The 17,379-nt window shown below is 41.8% G+C and overlaps 2 protein-coding genes across 15 annotated transcripts in view; one reads left to right on the top strand and one right to left on the bottom strand.

Annotated features, from left to right (window-relative positions):
• Positions 1 to 10,265, top strand: part of si:ch73-103b11.2 (myosin phosphatase Rho-interacting protein) — a 40,925-nt gene extending 30,660 nt beyond the window's left edge. For 6 of the 14 annotated variants that reach the window (XM_055229295.1, XM_033984738.2, XM_055229301.1 and 3 more), the window contains 11 exons: positions 17 to 692; positions 1,147 to 1,263; positions 1,863 to 5,393; positions 5,808 to 5,955; positions 6,437 to 6,542; positions 7,261 to 7,420; positions 7,497 to 7,604; positions 7,680 to 7,766; positions 7,840 to 8,002; positions 8,070 to 8,155; positions 8,973 to 10,265. In XM_055229295.1, the coding sequence (XP_055085270.1) occupies positions 17 to 692; positions 1,147 to 1,263; positions 1,863 to 5,393; positions 5,808 to 5,955; positions 6,437 to 6,542; positions 7,261 to 7,420; positions 7,497 to 7,604; positions 7,680 to 7,766; positions 7,840 to 8,002; positions 8,070 to 8,155; positions 8,973 to 9,044 (5,254 nt within the window). In that variant the 3' untranslated portion in view covers positions 9,045 to 10,265. Of the gene's footprint in view, positions 1 to 16; positions 693 to 1,146; positions 1,264 to 1,862; positions 5,394 to 5,807; positions 5,956 to 6,436; positions 6,543 to 7,260; positions 7,421 to 7,496; positions 7,605 to 7,679; positions 7,767 to 7,839; positions 8,003 to 8,069; positions 8,156 to 8,270; positions 8,340 to 8,972 lie in introns of all 14 variants that reach the window. The other 8 variants (XM_055229303.1, XM_033984745.2, XM_055229304.1 and 5 more) reach the window with 4 other exon arrangements.
• A 3,551-nt stretch (positions 10,266 to 13,816) lies between these two features.
• prr35 (proline rich 35) lies at positions 13,817 to 16,288 on the bottom strand. Its single transcript, XM_033985177.2, has 2 exons — positions 14,820 to 16,288; positions 13,817 to 14,740 (listed from the first exon to the last, which is right to left on the bottom strand). Exons 1-2 carry the CDS (start codon positions 16,199 to 16,201, stop codon positions 13,951 to 13,953), a joined length of 2,172 nt encoding a protein of 723 aa, XP_033841068.1. The 5' UTR covers positions 16,202 to 16,288; the 3' UTR covers positions 13,817 to 13,950.
• Between the last annotated feature and the right edge of the window lie 1,091 nt (positions 16,289 to 17,379).

Genomic DNA, 17,379 nt, shown 5'->3' with positions numbered 1-17,379 from the left:
TTTTTGTTTTTTTTAGATCCCTCCCAGAAGATAATTTAAAAGTGATGCTAGATCCATGTTCACAATCAAATTCTGAGCAAAGCTCGAATTCCGAGACCCCTAAATCAGACCTCAACAATCAGACCAGCTCCAGCAATTCCTCCGCACTTCCCTCAGAACCACGCAAAAGCCGGGTCCGGGAACGCCGACGAGAGGGCCGCTCAAAGACGTATGACTGGACAGAATTCAAAATGGAGAAGCCTGAAAAGCCCCCAAAGGAACGTGCAGATACAGTAGATCTCAGCTCATCTTTTTCTCCCAATTCTTCCTATAGTTCTTCCTCTACTCCTTCATCTATTGCATCTTCTCCTGCCTCTACCTCTTCCCAACCACAGTCCACATCAGAGGACAGAGTTACAACAACGCATTCGTCAACTACCTATTCTGTTAGTATTACATCTACAGTAAACTCAAGCCCTCCTGTGCGCGAGACTCAAGACCAAGGCAAAATGGAAATAGATCACCCATCAAACAAAGACACAAGGGACAGTAAAGGTCCAGGTGTGCAAGAGGAGATTGAACAACGATGGCATCAAGTAGAGACCACCCCTTTAAGAGAAGAGAAACAAGTGCCCATCACAACAGCTTTAGCAGTATCCACTAACTCGGACCGGTTACCTCCACATGAGCTGGCTGAGCTGCTCGACAAAGAGGTAAATATCATTGAAAAAATCTTTTGTGGGTATTTGAATTGTGTCTGTATTTTAAGGGATACTTATTTTTTATGTTATGACAGTGTTCCCTCATAATAAATTCATGATGAGGGATTCGTGCATGTTTCAGTAATCCTGTTTCAATCATTTTTCATCACCCACTGCTCTGAAATTACTTGATTATTTAAAAAAAAAAAATTCCAGATCATATGTAGGGTTTAAAAATGTCACATAGCCATATTTTAACATTAAAACCAATAAGTGAAATGCCAGTATAGGGGGGTTGGGGCCTAGCATTTCTGCAGATTTGAACAGGAGGTCAGTGGACATATTTCTAGTATAAAGCCATTTTAGATCAACATTGCAGTTTACAATGAACAAAATGTAAAATAATAATCCAGATTATAGTAATAGTTATAGCTAATATTAAGTAAATACCTTTTGCTCATTTTAGTTGGGACAGAAACAGAAGGAGCTGGACCAACTTCAGAAGCAGAACAGTCTTTTGAAAGAGCAACTGGAGGATGCACTGGGACGAGAGCAGAGTGCCAGAGAGGGCTATGTGCTGCAGGTATGTCCACACTAACAGAAATAGGAGCTTTTACATATTGGCTTACAGTTATGTTGTATGTACTGTGTTTCACTAACTGGTGTTGGTGCTTCTCTGACACTGATATGCATGGTTGTGGTGTGCATGAGATTTGGACTAACTGTTGTTACGGAGGCTCACATCTCTTGGGTAAATACTATGTAATGGATTTGTGGCTTGTGGTACATTACTGACTGAGGAGCTTTGCACTGTGCTTTTTCTCTCTGTCTGTGCTGCCATTGTGTGTCCTTTGTAAATCTGATTTTGCATGTTAAACATATTTGGCCAACTCCATGGTACATATGTGTAATGAATGGATGCAGTGGATTTCATTAAACAGAATGTTGTTTGTTTGTTTGTATTTGATTTTATGTATACAATCACATTTGTTTTCTCATGTCAGTTGAAGTTTGTTGTTTGTAATCATATTCACTTCAAACTGAAAAAGCACAGTGGAATGGTTCTTGGATCTCAAAGCCTTGAAGGGAGTACATTGACAGGGTGCTCCTGAGATGTGGTTCTCCGTACTGTAGGAAATGAGGTGTTGTATTACTAAAACTCTCTCATAAATCTCTTCCAAGAGTGCCACACCCCCTTCCTCATCACCTCATCGAGTGCCCTGGCAACGCTTACACAGACTAAACCAAGATTTACAAGGAGAGCTGGAGACCCAAAAACGCAAACAAGACCTAGCTCAGCAGCAGATCCGGACATTAAAAAGAAGCTACACTGAAGCCCAGGAAGCCGTAGACCGCCATGAGACTGATATTCAAGCTCTCCAGTCCAAACTAGCATCTGCTATGGCAGAAATCTTAGCAAGTGAACAAGCTGTGGCCCGAATGCGCAATGAGCTCAAACTAGAACAAGAGCGCTCCAAGGAACAGGAGGAGGAACACAACCGCAGTGAGACCACGCTGAGAGCTCAGCTGAAGGACAGTGAAGATCGACTGAGACAAGTGGAGGCTACTCTGTTAGAACGGAGCCAGGCTCTCAGGCACCTGGAGCGGCAGCAGGCGCTGCAGAGGGACCACCTGAGAGAGATCCAGAGGCTACAGGAGAGATTACAGGAAGTGACTGCACGCCTCAGTGCTACAGAGGAGGGTCAGGCTCTGAAAGAAGAGCGTCTGAAGACAGAGCAACGGAGCCTTAAAGAGGCTCATGAGAGAGAGAGGCAGAGTTTATGTCGACGATTGGCTGAGGCTGAGAGCACACAGAAGGATTTAGAGGAGAGACTGCTCGAGGCAGAGCAGCAGGTAGAAGCTCTGCTGTGTGGGAGACAGAGCTCTGTAGGACAAGAAGAACAAATACGGAAGCTCCAAGAAGAGCTGAGCCAGAAGAGCAGCATGGTGGAGTCTTTAAGAGAGAGTGTGCGTCGGCTTGAGGAGGAGAAAGGGCTTCTGACGTGTCGTTGCCAAGAGCTCCTCAACCAGATTGCAGAGGCAGATCGTGAAGTGAACAAGCTGCATGGCCGACTGCATGCAGAGGAGGCAGAGTACCACACCCTTGAGCATTCATATGAGAGGGCCACAGAGGAGTTTCAGAAAATGAGCCAGTTTCTCCGTGAGAAGGAGCAAGAGATCCTTCAGACAAAAGAAATGTATGAACGACTGGTGGAGCGAAAAGAGGAAGACTTAAAGGAGGCCTTTATAAAAATGACTGCACTGGGAAATAGTCTAGAGGAAACTGAACAGAAGTTGCAAGCAAAGGAGGAGCTGCTCTGTCAGATGAGTCAGAGACTCTTAGAGCCTTGCAATGCTGAAAAAGAACTTCAAGCTAAACTTGTCATTGCTGAGGACCGGATTGCAGAGCTGGAGCAGCACCTCCATGCCCTACAGCTGGACTACGCTGGTCTTCACTCTGAGAGACAGACGCGTCCTGAACAGAGCAGCCAGGACTCTGCAGTGTTTAATGTACCCCCCACTCAAAGCCCCTTAGAGGAGTCTCAAGCTAAAAGACCAAGGATATGCTTTTCAAATATCCAGTGCCAAAAATACACCAGTGTAGAAGAATCAGATACAACACTTGACACAACACAGAATATCCAGTTATCTGAAGGAAATATTTCCTCTGATATTTCATTCCCTCACACAAGTGACCCAGAGAAGTTTATCTCTATTATACATGCCCTAGAGTCCAAACTCCTTGCAACTGAAGATAAGCTAAGAAATCTCACACAAAACCTTGACCAATCAACCAAAGATGAAGACATTTCCAAAACCGACCTAGGACTAAGTGAAAATACTTCTTGCATTGAAGGTGAAGGGGGCATTCAGGGCATTTCTATAAATAAACACTATGCTAACGCTCTTGTGTGTATTGAAAACTGTCGGCAGACAGTGCGGGGCATTCTCAGTGGCTTTCATCAAACTACTGACTCTCAGCTGCAGTCACTTTCTCTAATAGAGAATGACTTAGTCAATGCATCACTTTGTATCCAACAAGCACAAAACACTGAGCAGTCTGCAGAGGTGGAGCCACACCAACCTCCAGAGGCTCTAGATAAAGATGCAATGCTTCTCTTTGCCAAAACCCTGGCTTTTGAAGCTGCAGTTTTAAACAAGATGGCTTTACTAATACAGACTTCTAAATCTGATCTTTTACAAGCTCTGAGTAAAATATGGGGAGATTTGGAGAACATTAAAAACAGTGATAAAGATAGTTTGGCAATAGTTTATGCTGACATGTTGACAAAGAAGCTAATGCTAGAGAGTGCTTTTTGGAAGGACTTGGAGAGAGCTGAATGTCAGTTTGAGACTATGGAGGACACAAAACAGGGCAGTGTTTCAGACGTGGATACTGGTCCTATTTTTAACACCTTGATAAAAGCTGAACTTGCCTACTCTATTCAAAACATCAAAATGTCTTACGATGAGAAATTTAGAATTCTTAAAAGGGAGTTAGCTGAAGCCCATAAGAACTTGCATCAAAGGGAAACAGCATTGAAAACGATTATTGAAGCTTCTAAAAGTCCAGATTTTAAAAATTTTATCAAAGAAATGAAAAAGAGCTTAGGCCTTAGCCAACACAAGCTAGCTGACATCCGTCCTCCTGAACTGGCCCCTTACATGGAACAGATTGAGATGGAGGAGGCAAGAGATATGGCAGATGAGATTATTGATAGGAATTTACCTGAAGATGTCCTCGCATGTGGAGTTGAGTCTATCCAGTCACTAGAAAATGCACACGAGATTCTGGCCAGTGAACTACAGAGACAGGCAGCTATTCATCAAAAATATGCCCAAGAATTAGAAAGTGGAGACAAACACCCAGAACTGGCTAAAATGATCCATGCACTTTTAGGAAGGCAGACTTCGCATCAACTTACCAGTACTTCCCTGTGCATGCGTGAAGCCCTCATTCAGAGTCAAGTGGCGTATGTGGCGTGCAGGTTACGGGCCATGCATGAACAAGACCTGAGCTGGTACAAGCAGGCCAGTCAAAATATGGATACTCTAGTCCAGCAACACGCACAAAACATTAGTGCAATCCAGGAGAAGTATGAGGCCTCCATTGATGAGCATCGGCGGAACTTCTCGCAAAGACTGGAGAGCCTTGAAACTGAAAACCAAACACTCAAAAGTGAGATTGGCAAACAAGTAAGGGAACTTTCTCATCAGCAGGAGCAACTGGCTATGTTGGAAGAGCATTTTCAAAAAGAGGCTGAGAAGCTGAGGAGAAGGCACAAGCAGCAGTTGGATAACATGGAAGAAGAGCGTGCATTTACAGTGGAGGAGCTTATGGAGACTACAGCAGACAGGCAGAAGAAACTGGCGGAACAGCACCAGAGCCAAGTCAAGACGCTAGAGGAGCAGTTTGAGCTGAGGATATGTGAGCTCCAACAGCTGCACAAAGAAGATCTAAAGAAGCTACAGCAACAGTGTACAGAGGACAGTAGATCTCCATATGGGATGGGAGGTCAGACAGGGGAGGGGCAGAGGAAGGGGGAGGATCACAGCGCGTCTGAGGTGGACTCCATGATGGTTCTGAAGGACCGAATTCAAGAGCTGGAGAACCAAATGGACAGCATGAGGGACGAGCTGGAGAACAAGAGCCTGGACGGAGACACGACCAGCCTCAGAGAGAAATACCAGAGGGACTTTGAGAGTCTGAAGGTTCTGATCTTTTAATTTGTTATAGTTCACTTCTGTAGTCTGTAGGAGAAAGTAGTGTTAGACGTAAGTCGGTACTGCTTTAGCTTCATTCTGCTGAAAATCACAACTGATGCTGCAAAAAATTATGTATTTTTCTTAATGCACTTTTTGAATCTTCACTATTTGACCTGTGTTTACAATTTCTCCTAAAAATCCTAACATTTCTACTAGAGAAAGAAGAGAAACTTTCTAATTTTCTTACTAATTTAGCCTTGCTCCAAATTCTACACATGCATGCTTTTAATATACATTCTGCATGACACTTGATTTTTTTAGAAACCAACATCTTCGTCATCATCTTTGTCATACTGTAGAGATTTTGAACCACAAATGTAGTGAGGTAAGATGGCAGACTGATGACCCTTGTATCTGTAGGCAACATGTGAACGTGGCTTTGCTGCAATGGAAGAAACTCACCAGAAAGTAATCGAAGACATCCAAAGGCAGCATCAGAGAGAGATTTCCAAACTTATGGAGGAGAGAGAGAGGCTGCTGGCCGAAGAGACTGCTGCCACTATTGCTGGTAAACTCTGCTTGTTATACCATGATACATCATCAGTTTTGCTCCACCTTCCACACACATAGATACACACACAGCAACAACAACGATAATAATAATGCATTGAATTTATATAGAGTTTTTTTTTTAACTCTCAAAGACTGCATTACAGTGCATTATTCATTCACTCCACGGTGGTAAGCTATTATTGTAGCCACAGCTGCCCTGGAGCAGACTGATGGAAGCAGGCTGCCAGTCTGCACCATTGGCCCTTCAGACCACCAAGAGCACACGCACACACCACTTTAATATTAGACAATGTGTGCCTTGCCTAAGGACACAACGTTGTGGCACCTCATATTCCCATAGGTCTCCCATCCAAGTACTAACCAGGCCCAGCCTTGCTTAGCCTCTGAGATCTGACGATATCAGGCTTTGACAAGCTGTAATGGCTAAATACATACAGCTATGAAACATGCATTTGAAACCTGGATGATTTTTGCAGCTATTGAAGCTATGAAGAATGCACATAAGGAAGAACTGGAGAAAACTCAGCGCTCTCAGCTTAGTGGACTGAACTCTGACATAGATGAACTTCGCATTCAATATGAGTAAGACAAAAACAGCACAGCTAGCAAACATATCTGTGTACCTTGTTTTCTGGACTATATGACACTCCGAAGTATAAGTCACACCAGCCAAAAGATGCATAATGATGAAGAAAAAAAACAACTTCACTATAAGTCGCATTTTGGGGGGAAATTTATTTTACAAAATACGTGACAGACAGACAGTTTATCTTTTAAAGGCAAGTTATAATAATAACAATTAAAAATAGACAACAACAGGCTGAATATCAGTACAGCACAGTAACATAACATTTATATTTATATACATGAAGCATAGATAACAAACTGAATACCTGTCTGGTATGTTAATGAAAAATATTAACAGTTAATCAGATAACTAACAAATTTACTCTCGATCTCACTCCAAATCACTAAATCCATTGAATTCTTCATCCTCGGTGTCGCTTCTGAACAACTCCACCAACTCCAGAAGTAGATGAAGCGCTGCTTCCGCGTGGCTCACACAAGCCTAGTGTGCCCTTGTGGGGTTGTCAGTGTGATAATAATGAAGATGTGAAATTTATATATTTTAATTATTTCACATATAAATCACATCTGAGTATAAGTCGCACCCCCTGCCAAACTATGAAAAAAGTGCAATTTATAGTCCGGAAAATACGGTAATAATCTCTCAGTCATCCAGGTGTTTTGAAACCTTTACTATTATTACACTTTGCAAGCCTATGATATTTGTCCACAGGGAGGAGCTGCAGTCCATCCACAGGGAGCTGGAGGTGCTGTCAGAGCAGTACTCTCAGAAGTGTCTGGAAAACGCTCACTTGGCTCAGGCGCTGGAGGCCGAGAGGCAGGCCCTCAGGCAGTGTCAGCGAGAGAACCAGGAGCTCAATGCCCACAACCAGGTCCCACATATGACATAAACAAATATATATAACAATTTTATTCACATCATCTAAAACTAAAACTCTCTACTAACAGGAACTGAACAACAGACTGACTGTAGAGATCACCCGCATGCGCTCATGTCTTAGTGGAGAAACTGCAATGTCACCCGTTACCCAAGGCAAAGATGTCTATGAACTAGAGGTATGCATGTTCACATGGTGCTGATTATGAATATTAGTGGTTATTGACCTGGTACTACTACATGTCTTTCTATAGGTTTTACTCAGAATCAAGGAGTCGGAGATTCAGTATCTTAAACAGGAGATCCACTCCCTTAAAGATGAGCTGCAGTCTGCTTTAAGGGTAAGTGCATGGAAGAACACATTTTGAACACATTTTCTAAAACATCACAATCTTATTTTTTCCTACTCTGCAGGACAAAAAATATGCTACAGACAAGTATAAGGACATCTACACAGAGCTCAGTATAGTAAAAGCCAAAGCAGACTGTGACATCAGCAAACTGAAGGAGAAGTTACTCATGGCAACGGAGGCTTTGGGAGAGAGGAGCGTGGATGGATCAGTCACATCTGGATATGGTCAGTTTCATGAAATGAATTATGTTTATGCAATATTTTATTTTTATTATATGTTTTGTTGTTGTAGACATTATGAAATCAAAAAGCAATCCGGATTTCATGAAAAAAGAACAATCAGCCACAGCTAAGCCCTCCAGAGGCTTAAGGTCCAAGGTCAGTTGACAGAAATGAGTTTTAACAATATATTTATGTTGTATGGCTTTGCTGTGTTGTTAATGTTGAAAGAGTTGTTGTCAAAGTGTGTTATTTGTTTTTGTTGTTGGGTCAGTCTGTCACTGAACAGGTCTCATGGGACAGCTGACACCCTCCAAGCCCTGTCCTCTGTAGGTACAGCATGGTAAAGAGCACAGCATGTTCCACCTCAATGCATGAGCTCCATTCACATAATAACCATTCATTTCTGCCCTTAAATGCACTTCATGTTTCTAGTTAGCCCTCACTGGCACGACTGTCATGAGTTTGAGCAGACAGTCACGCCAATATACCAAGTGTGTTACTTAGTTATAACTTTTTAATTTACTGAAATATTTCCATTGCTTCATTCTTTGTTGAATGTGTCTTCTCTTCCGTTTCAAAGTGTTAAATTGTTTCTGGTTGAATGTGTTGTGCACTTAAAAATGCAAGGAATAAGTACTGTACTTGGCTATGTGCAATACTGTGATTAACACAGCTTTTTTTTTTGGCAGTCTACTTTTTATACATTTAACTAGCCCTGGTCTGAGTTGGATAACATTTAAAATCTGTTTTAATTCAGCCCTTTTAACTTGCTGTTCATGAGCTGTTTTAACTACTTTCAACTTACAGCTTGGGACCTGACTAAAACATACTACTGATATGATTATATAATGAACCTGATGAGACTATTCTGTCTGTAACTGTAGTTTAGTGTTATACTCTCATGTCTTGTGTGTAAACTATGTGTGTGAGGCCTTTTGATATTGCTCTTACCACAATATATCTTTGTCTCCAGAGCCTGAAAGAAGGACTGACAGTGCAGGAGCGCATGAAGCTTTTTGAAGCAAAAGATTCCAAAAAAATCTGAACATAATTTTGTGAAGATTTTTGGTCTTCTCTGGTTTTGGTCTGACTTGTGCCACACCCAGCCTCAGCTTCAGACTGCATTGAGACCACCTAAACCTGGACGTGCTGCTTTGTTGCCTCTGATATTTTTTAAAATATTATAATTAATGAATAATAGTTTTATTGATCAATCCTGTGTAAAGGTTATTTTAAACTAAGGTTTAAGATATTCATTGTCATATAAGCTGTGAGAGAAATGCATAGCAGCTTTTTATTTATCCTTCCAAATGCCAAAATAGACAGCAATACCCATTATGAATAATATATATTTCCCAATATGACTTAATTACCTGCTGTATTTTATCATTGTCACAGTTCCTATGTACAAGACTTTACATGTGTCTAATGTTGCACCAGTTGTGTTGTACATAACTACTGGGTATATGTAAGGTTCTCTATCTAATGGTTGGGCATCTGCTGTAATAATGTGGTCTGAGTGATACAATGTGATGCTTGCATTGCTGTTGAGTGAGAGTATATAGGACGGTGTGTTTGTGTGAGGACGAACAGGAGTGGGATTGCACTTATCACTTGACTACTTGAGAAAACGTTTGTCAAATTGTAGATGTAGTGGTATTTAATTTGGTTTATTGCAGTGCAACCAAACATCCTAGCTTCTGTAAAAGGAATAGAACAACGTGAACTATTAGTGGTACTGGATTTTGTCAATGTTTCTTTCTGACATGAAATTGTGTTTGTTCATTTTTGGCTTTGATGTGATTCAAACACCTCAAATTGGATAAACAGGACTTGCATGAGTTGTACAGTATAACTTTAATTGCAGACTGATCATGTTGCCTCTTCACCCTTGTTTGTGCTTCAGAGTGGTTCTCTTAACACTAATAAGCTTTGCTTTGCAACTTCTACTGTTTTGGTGTAATGATTTACTGTAAGTGTCAGTCTTGAAGCACTTGGCCCAATCCCTGACCTCTCACTGACATCGAACTGTGCCTCAACTGAGTGAAGATGTAAACATCCATGAAACCTGTGCAGCTATGGATACTGTGGAGTATTCAAACCACGCCTTGTAAATAAGATATGCCACACACAGAGGGCATCTGTGTCTGTTTTAAACTTGTAACTTGCTCAATAGCTTGATATGAAATATATATGAATATTTTTTATTTTCATGTGAATGTATACTGTCAAATAAATGAAGTGTTTTGAAAAACTGGAGCAGACATTCTTTTATCTAATTGTTTTACTTCAAACATAATATGGATGCACGTTATATTGCATGCTCATGCTACATCAGGTAGATCTTAGACAACAATTGAATATCTCCCCAAAGCAATAATAAAGCATCACTGCCATCTTAAGCCTCAGACTGCCCAGTTGAAACAATATAACAGAAGCACAATTATAGTTTAAAGATAGACCTCCTGGGCAGGAGCTTCTCCATCACCTGGCCTTGTATTTGGAGTTGTGATGACAAAAACTTGAAGGTCCTGTGTGTAGGTCTGGGGAAGCTCCCACAGAGTGTGCCAGACACCATGAGTAGTACAGCAGGCTCAAAGCTGAGTGAAGGGTAGCATTAAGTGTAGCCCATTTTTGGCCTCCCACAATTGGGAAACCTGTGCCTTGTCACACTGGAGAACAGAGAAATGAGAATTTGTAACACATTCATGTTAGTAATACATTGGAGTCAATGTTCCCTCTAATTTTTCATGAGTCTGAGCAAACACACAAACTCCCTGAGCGTCCCATGGACCACTGTGAGCGACATCAGACGTGCGCACTGTGGTCATGCTGCATCACATCCATCCAAGTTAAATGGTTTATTAAAAGAATCAAATTATCGCATTTACATTTCTGTTATAAGACTTTTAAGTAAGTGCTTTAGCCACTTATACAATGAAAATGACAAAAATCTTGCTCATGACCTGTGTAGTATGTTAATGCTATTGGAAGTATAAATATTTAATTTTAACTATGGCAAAACATGAGCTTCCAACCAAACCAAGACAACTGTAAACTCCAATGTTGAAAACACACTTAACATTTTTATGATAAAGCTCTGACTTGTATTATGAGTATAAGCCATTGTGTGAAGCTTTTGCTGTGACTGAGTGAGATTGTCCTACTGTGTCTGGGAGACAGTCCGTTAACTCTTTTTCAGTATATGACACGATCATTTGATTTTTACAACTCATAAACTAGAGACAGTCAATGACCAATACACACTGAGAGGAATCTGTATCTGCACAGCTGCTCTATTACTGTACATTTACATATCATATCAAAACACAATATATAATGTGTATTTATATATAAAATATAGTCAAAATAAATATATATTTACAAACCACACACACTGCAAACAGTAAAAAAAACACACACACTTCAAAATTTAAACAAACACACACTGGCGACTGAAAACACACTGTACATGATTGTACAGTGAGACACTCACTCTGCTACAGTGGCTCAGTGGTTAGAGGTTGGAGGATCGATTCCCGCTCGGACCAACTTCTGTCATTGTGTCTTGGGGGGGCTAATGCTAATGATTACGCATGATACATATTTGACCAACAATTAAGTCAATAGCAGAATAACCCACGCTTACCGATCATGAACAGCATCCAGTCCATCAAAACATCAGGTCCTCTGCTCCTGAGTCCACCATGAGATCTTCACTCGGTTCCACGAACTGCTCCGGGTCCGAGATGCCTCTAGTTTAACTTGTACAAACATCCACAATGTCCTCGGTCACGTACTTCCTTTGTTTTGTCCGTTTCGTCATGTTTAAAACGCAAAACTGCTAACAGTGCGCCCGAGGGCGGGCCGTCGGAACGTTAAGGGGATAAACACTTAGCATCATTAGCATCATTAGCATCATTAGCATCATTAGCATCATTAGCATCATTAGCATCATTAGCATCATTAGCGAGTCTTCAGTCCACATCGGCCACATCGGCGCTACCAGGCGATAGCCTTTTATGAAATGAAATACAGAATGGATTTAAACAACTAATTTTTAGGAGCCTGTGATTAATACAAATATCCATGGACCATATTGGTGCTTGATTTTCAACACAAATTGTGGCTGTAATTTGTGTGAGACTTGTTTAAGTGCACAAATCATCTCATCTGTTGAAGTTCCAATGAAGTCGGCTCTTTCTGGTAAAACTGTGTTAAGATGAGATTAAGTCTAACTTGATTAACAGAGCTTTAGACAGAGTAGTGCGTGCAGTTAGCTTCACACCACCAGCGGATGTTGATGACATACGTAAGCACATGTAGGCCTATTCATTGATTGTGTTTGTGTGCAGTGACAGGGAGTAGCCTATAGCGAGAGTTATGAAGGACAGGCCTATTAGATTTTTAACAGGATATTTAATAAGTTTACCTCTAGAGATGCAGATGATGAAGGAAATACATTTGCACTTCCTTAAATTTGCAAACCCCTGTGATTACATTTTCTTCCTACCCAGGTCTAGGACTAGGTTTAGAGATAGAGCTAGTTCGTTGGAGATCTGTGTGCTTTAGTCTACTTCCGGTTATCAACGTGGGGAAGGGCACCTTTTGGCAGGTCAGTTAGCTCTACTCACAAATACACTGACCATTTCACTCAGTTAGTTTTCTCTTCTCAGAACTTAGCCTTTTGTTTAAACAGACAACCCAGTGAAGACCTCCAAGATCCTGATCAGTCCCATGAGTCTAGGGGCCTCCAGGTGAATGTGTCCATGGTCTGCAGGTGAGTGGAGATGAGCTTGAAGATGTAGACCTACCAGACAGAAAAACGACTTCACTGTGGAAGCACAATCTTATTCAGTGTTTCAGTGCACATGTAGAAACTATTAGCAAAAGGCCGAGAGCAGAGGAAGAAGAGCCTCCATTTATTCATGATTAAAAAATGGTGGGCTGTGTCCTGAGACATTGGACCAAAGTGTTGAAGCACTGGCGGCTTGTATTTGCTGTTAGAGCTCAGTAAGCTCCAGAAAATACATAGTGGAAAAGCATTCCAATTGAGATGTTTTTCCTTTTTTTCCCCACTTTTTTTTTTTTTGCACTGTAGCCTTTGTCCACTTGAGGGAGCTATGATCTGTGGCAGCAGTAGTGTAGTAGGCCTACCAGTACACTGTGTTAGGCCGTTCCTCATACTGTAAATTGCTCTAACAATATCTTTGACATTGCCCATGTGTTTATCTCCTAATTGTCGTGGTCAGTATCTGCTGTGGTGTTATCCTGGTGAGACCTGGTGAGGTGTTGGCTGAGCTTTAGCCCTGGGCCTTGACCTTTGCAAAGAGAGTCCTGGTTTTGGTCTGTGCAGGGGGAACCTTCAGGAGCAGCTTCATCTGAAAAGAGCCCCCGCTGTCAGAGTCAATACCATTTAAATGTGTTTGTGCCGTTTGGTTCTCTCTTCTTGAAAATTTTATTGTTAAGGTTTACTAAGCAGCATTTTTATTTATTAATTAATTCTTGCTTACAATAAAATTCTTAATTTAGCAGAACACAATAAAATCTATAAACAAAAATAGACTTATTTTAATCAATTATATTATATTATGATGAAGACCATTGTTTTTTACACATTTATTCAAAACCACTGCAACACTTCCAAATGACAATCACCACATCATTATTTAAATTCTTAGTTGTATATAATATTACATAATATAATACAAGATTGTCTACTAGCATGATTTATTTATTATTTGCATTTAAAGATGGTAACAAATTTTGTTTACAAGTTTACAATCAATAATTAGTGCAATTGTAATCACTCATATTCTAACATTTTAGGATTCTTTATCATTCATTGTTAAGGTGCAAGTTTAAGTGAGCGTCTTTCAGCCTATCTTTTTAGGCATGCCAGTGACAACAAATTCATTTTAAATAAATTAGATGAAGTCCCAAAACCAAATTCAGTTGTCTGTTAAGGGGCTTGGGGGACACTGTGCCTCAAATCGTTGTATGGACGGGGGTCTCTTTTGAGTTTTAGCTGAGATGTCGGTGAACACCACAGAGCGGCCGTCGGGACACAGTAAAACACTGGAGTCTGCTTCACATTTGGTGGTCCTGCTGGGCCAAAGCGTCTCATTCGGACTGGACCTAAGAGCAAGACCTCCCGCTGTGAGAACGTCGCCATTGACTACAGTCGCACCTGTTTGACTCATCTTAATCAGCATGTCCAGCGACTGCTTCCGACTCTCCAGTGAAGCCGACAACGCCTTTCTCTCCCTCTCCTCCTCTGCTTCGTCCTTCTTGTCCTCCAGGTCTTCATCCTCGTCCTCCGTTTCTGTGGAGTTACCATCTTTAAAATCTACTCGTTGCAAATCAGTCTGCTCCCTCTTTACAGACAGGTCAAGGGGCCCGTCGCTAGGCCGTGACGTCCTCTCAAGGGCTTGGTGGATGTGGGAAAGTTCGCTGCGGATTTTGCTGAGATGTTCCCAGAGATGTCTCTGGGCCGGTAGGTCCTCGGTGTCCATATGAGAAATCTTGTGCTCGGCTTCCTGGTAATCCTGTAGAGCCTTGGAGAGGTCAGTGAGAAGCGCAGCCACGGATTCAGATGATGCTTTGCTCACTGAATGTGAACAATCCTGGAGGCTCGGTCCACCACCAGAAGAATGAGAGGAGGTTTCACTGTTTGGGCTGGTGAGAGCTTCTTTATACCATGAGTCAACAGGCTGCGTTTCAAGTAGAGGATCCTGTAAACTTAGAGACAAAAATAATAATAATTAATCATTATGACTTTTAATTTTACTTGTATACTTGTAACTATTCAATGTCTTACTTCTTATGTGAGAGAAGTTTATCTGCCACCATGTTAAGACTTGATGCTGTTTGGATATTCTTCAGAAGGTCAAAGGTAAAGCCCACATTCGACTTCTTTTCGACAGGTGCCTCCAGGTTCCCCAGTGGCGCACCGGTTCTCTTCAGTCCCCACACTGCTTTCCCGTCTTTGGCTGTTATCTGCTGTTTTTCCCCCTGCACTCTGAAGCTTGGTTCAGGAGAATTTCTTTGAGGTGACACCCAGCCTGTGGTCTGGACTGCTGCTGTCGGGGGCCGCACAGCCGGGACTTTCCACAGATTTACTTTTGGCTGAAAACCTGACAATACATTTGCTTCTAGGTTATTTGTTGATGTCTTTACTGCTTTACTGGGCTCGATCTGTCCCAGAGTGTGCTCATAGAGGAAGGGGTAGTAGAGTCGCGGTGGGATTAAAGCTCTCTCAGCTGGAGTGTGTGTGTTCGACGCGGGGTGCATCAGCTGAGCCGCCGACGCCAGGAAGGGAAGTTGGGCCAGCTGGTTCTGGGCTGTCAGACTGGTAGCTGCTGTGGGCATAGCTGAATTCATATAGGAGAAAAGACTGGGGCTGATGGGATATCCTACCCCGAGCACCGACAGATTGAGCCCAGTGGGGTCCTGATAATCCACCAAATTAGGTGGAGGGGGGTAACATGGGATTGAACTGCTCACTCTGGGTTCAGATTTAGCTTTGGTGTGACTGGACGCGAGCAGCCTCCACTGCTCTGAGAGAAGCCCAGGGGCGGATAGGCATGTCTTGGAGAGTTTGTAGTGTTTGAGCTGGGCTTCCACCTCCACAGAGCGTGCCCGTAAAAGCTGATCTTCTAGAGAGAGCATGTCGGCCATAAGCATATCTGACTCAGACGGTTTCGTTTTCCGGATTTCCTGGGTTTCCCCTTTGTTGTTGTTGTTGTTGTTAGGGTTTTCTTTGGCCACACCTGCAATTTCACCTCCATCACTCCGACCTCCCTCCTCTTCCTCCTCGGGTTCCTGAGGCTCTTTGTCTTCTGCATCCTCCTCCTGGGTCCTCCTTTGCTTGGGTCTCCCTTCGTCCCTCCTTGTACCCTCTAGTTCTTCCTTAGCGTTGTTGTGGAGGCCTTGTTGAAAGGAGCGGAGCTGGTCGGGATGCAGAATGTTTCCTTTTTTATAGGGCCAGTCCGACTCAATGAGCAGCGACAGTGAGTTCTTACACAGACTGTACTTCATGTGGTTGTAGAGGTGAGACTTCTCCATGCAGGTGAAGGGACACTGGAAACATTTGTAGTTGTATGGTTTGCCCCAGGGACGAGGGATGTAGTGAGGCTTTTTGGGTTTTCGTTCCTTGTGCTTGCTAGCTGATGAGACCTTACAAGTGTCATCCTTAGACATCTTTGGTTCTCGGTGTGAAAAATCGTACAGCTTGTAATTATAAAGGTGTGACTTTAAAAAGGCATTTGCTTAGTTGAGTTTAGGGGGAAAAAATCACATTTTCTTTTGTGTTCACAACCTGAAAAAGACAGACACAAGTTTTGTTTTTTGTTTGTTTAATCAAAAAAATAAAAATAAAACAAGATACTGCAAATGAAAAGTAAGTTTTTGATTTGTCTTACACTAAATAAAATATCTGATATAATCTATCTAATATATCTAATATAATTTGAAAATCATTTTTGAATTTTTTAAAAACATTTTTCTATTTATGTTTTTGCAATCCTGGCAAAGTCATTTCAGATTATTCAAAAATGTTCAGTTTAAAAAAAAAAATTTAATTAATTAAATTAATTGCCAAACCTTTTCAAAAACATCACAGATAAAATATTTTCCAAATCTTTCCGGATACCACAGATTACGGACCTAATTACAGGGAAGCCCATTGCTTCTTCCTGACTGCACTCGCCTCGTACTTGATTTCGCACAGTCCTAGTTGAACCTGTTCGAGATGAGATTCGGAACAAACTCAGCACCTGAGTTTAGCCTCTCTAACACCAGACCAAAGAGTGGGTGTAGGACAGGCTAATGTAATGTCTGAGTTGGGGGTTTAATGCCTGTATTTTACTAATGAGGAAATGCTGTAATGCCTAAAGGGCATCATTAGTGCTAGGATTGGGATCTGGGTCAGGACACTGTGCATAAGTTCAACTGTTCTCTGCTACAGGACTGCTCCTATGTATGCTGTATTTTAAATCAATTTAATTATAATAATAATAATTCATGAATGATTAGATTTCAAGTCAGCAGCCACAGCAAACATATTTTGTAATATGAAAAAGCAAGTGACTTACACATGATCTTTTTTTTTTATTATTATTATTTATTTTTTTAAGTTTGAGATTTTGAGTGACGGGTGGCCCGTCTTGTCTCAGGATGGCTAAGCCTCTACTAAAGCCGGTACATGAAAGCTGACGATGAAAGGCTGGTGACTGTAACATCAGATGGCAGGCGTTTCCCGTTTGCGCTCCCAATTGGACCCTCAGAATTGGCCCGTTAGTGGTCGCCCGTTTGATTGGCTCACTTGTCTGCCCCAGGGGTCTGACCCAGGCTTTAAGCTCATAATGGGGGCCTAACAG

Source organism: Periophthalmus magnuspinnatus, chromosome 19 (genome assembly GCF_009829125.3).
Source record: "Periophthalmus magnuspinnatus isolate fPerMag1 chromosome 19, fPerMag1.2.pri, whole genome shotgun sequence".
NCBI lineage: Eukaryota > Metazoa > Chordata > Actinopteri > Gobiiformes > Gobiidae > Periophthalmus > Periophthalmus magnuspinnatus.
Note: the sequence above shows the minus strand (reverse complement) of the source record. Positions and strands in the feature narration are given on the sequence as shown.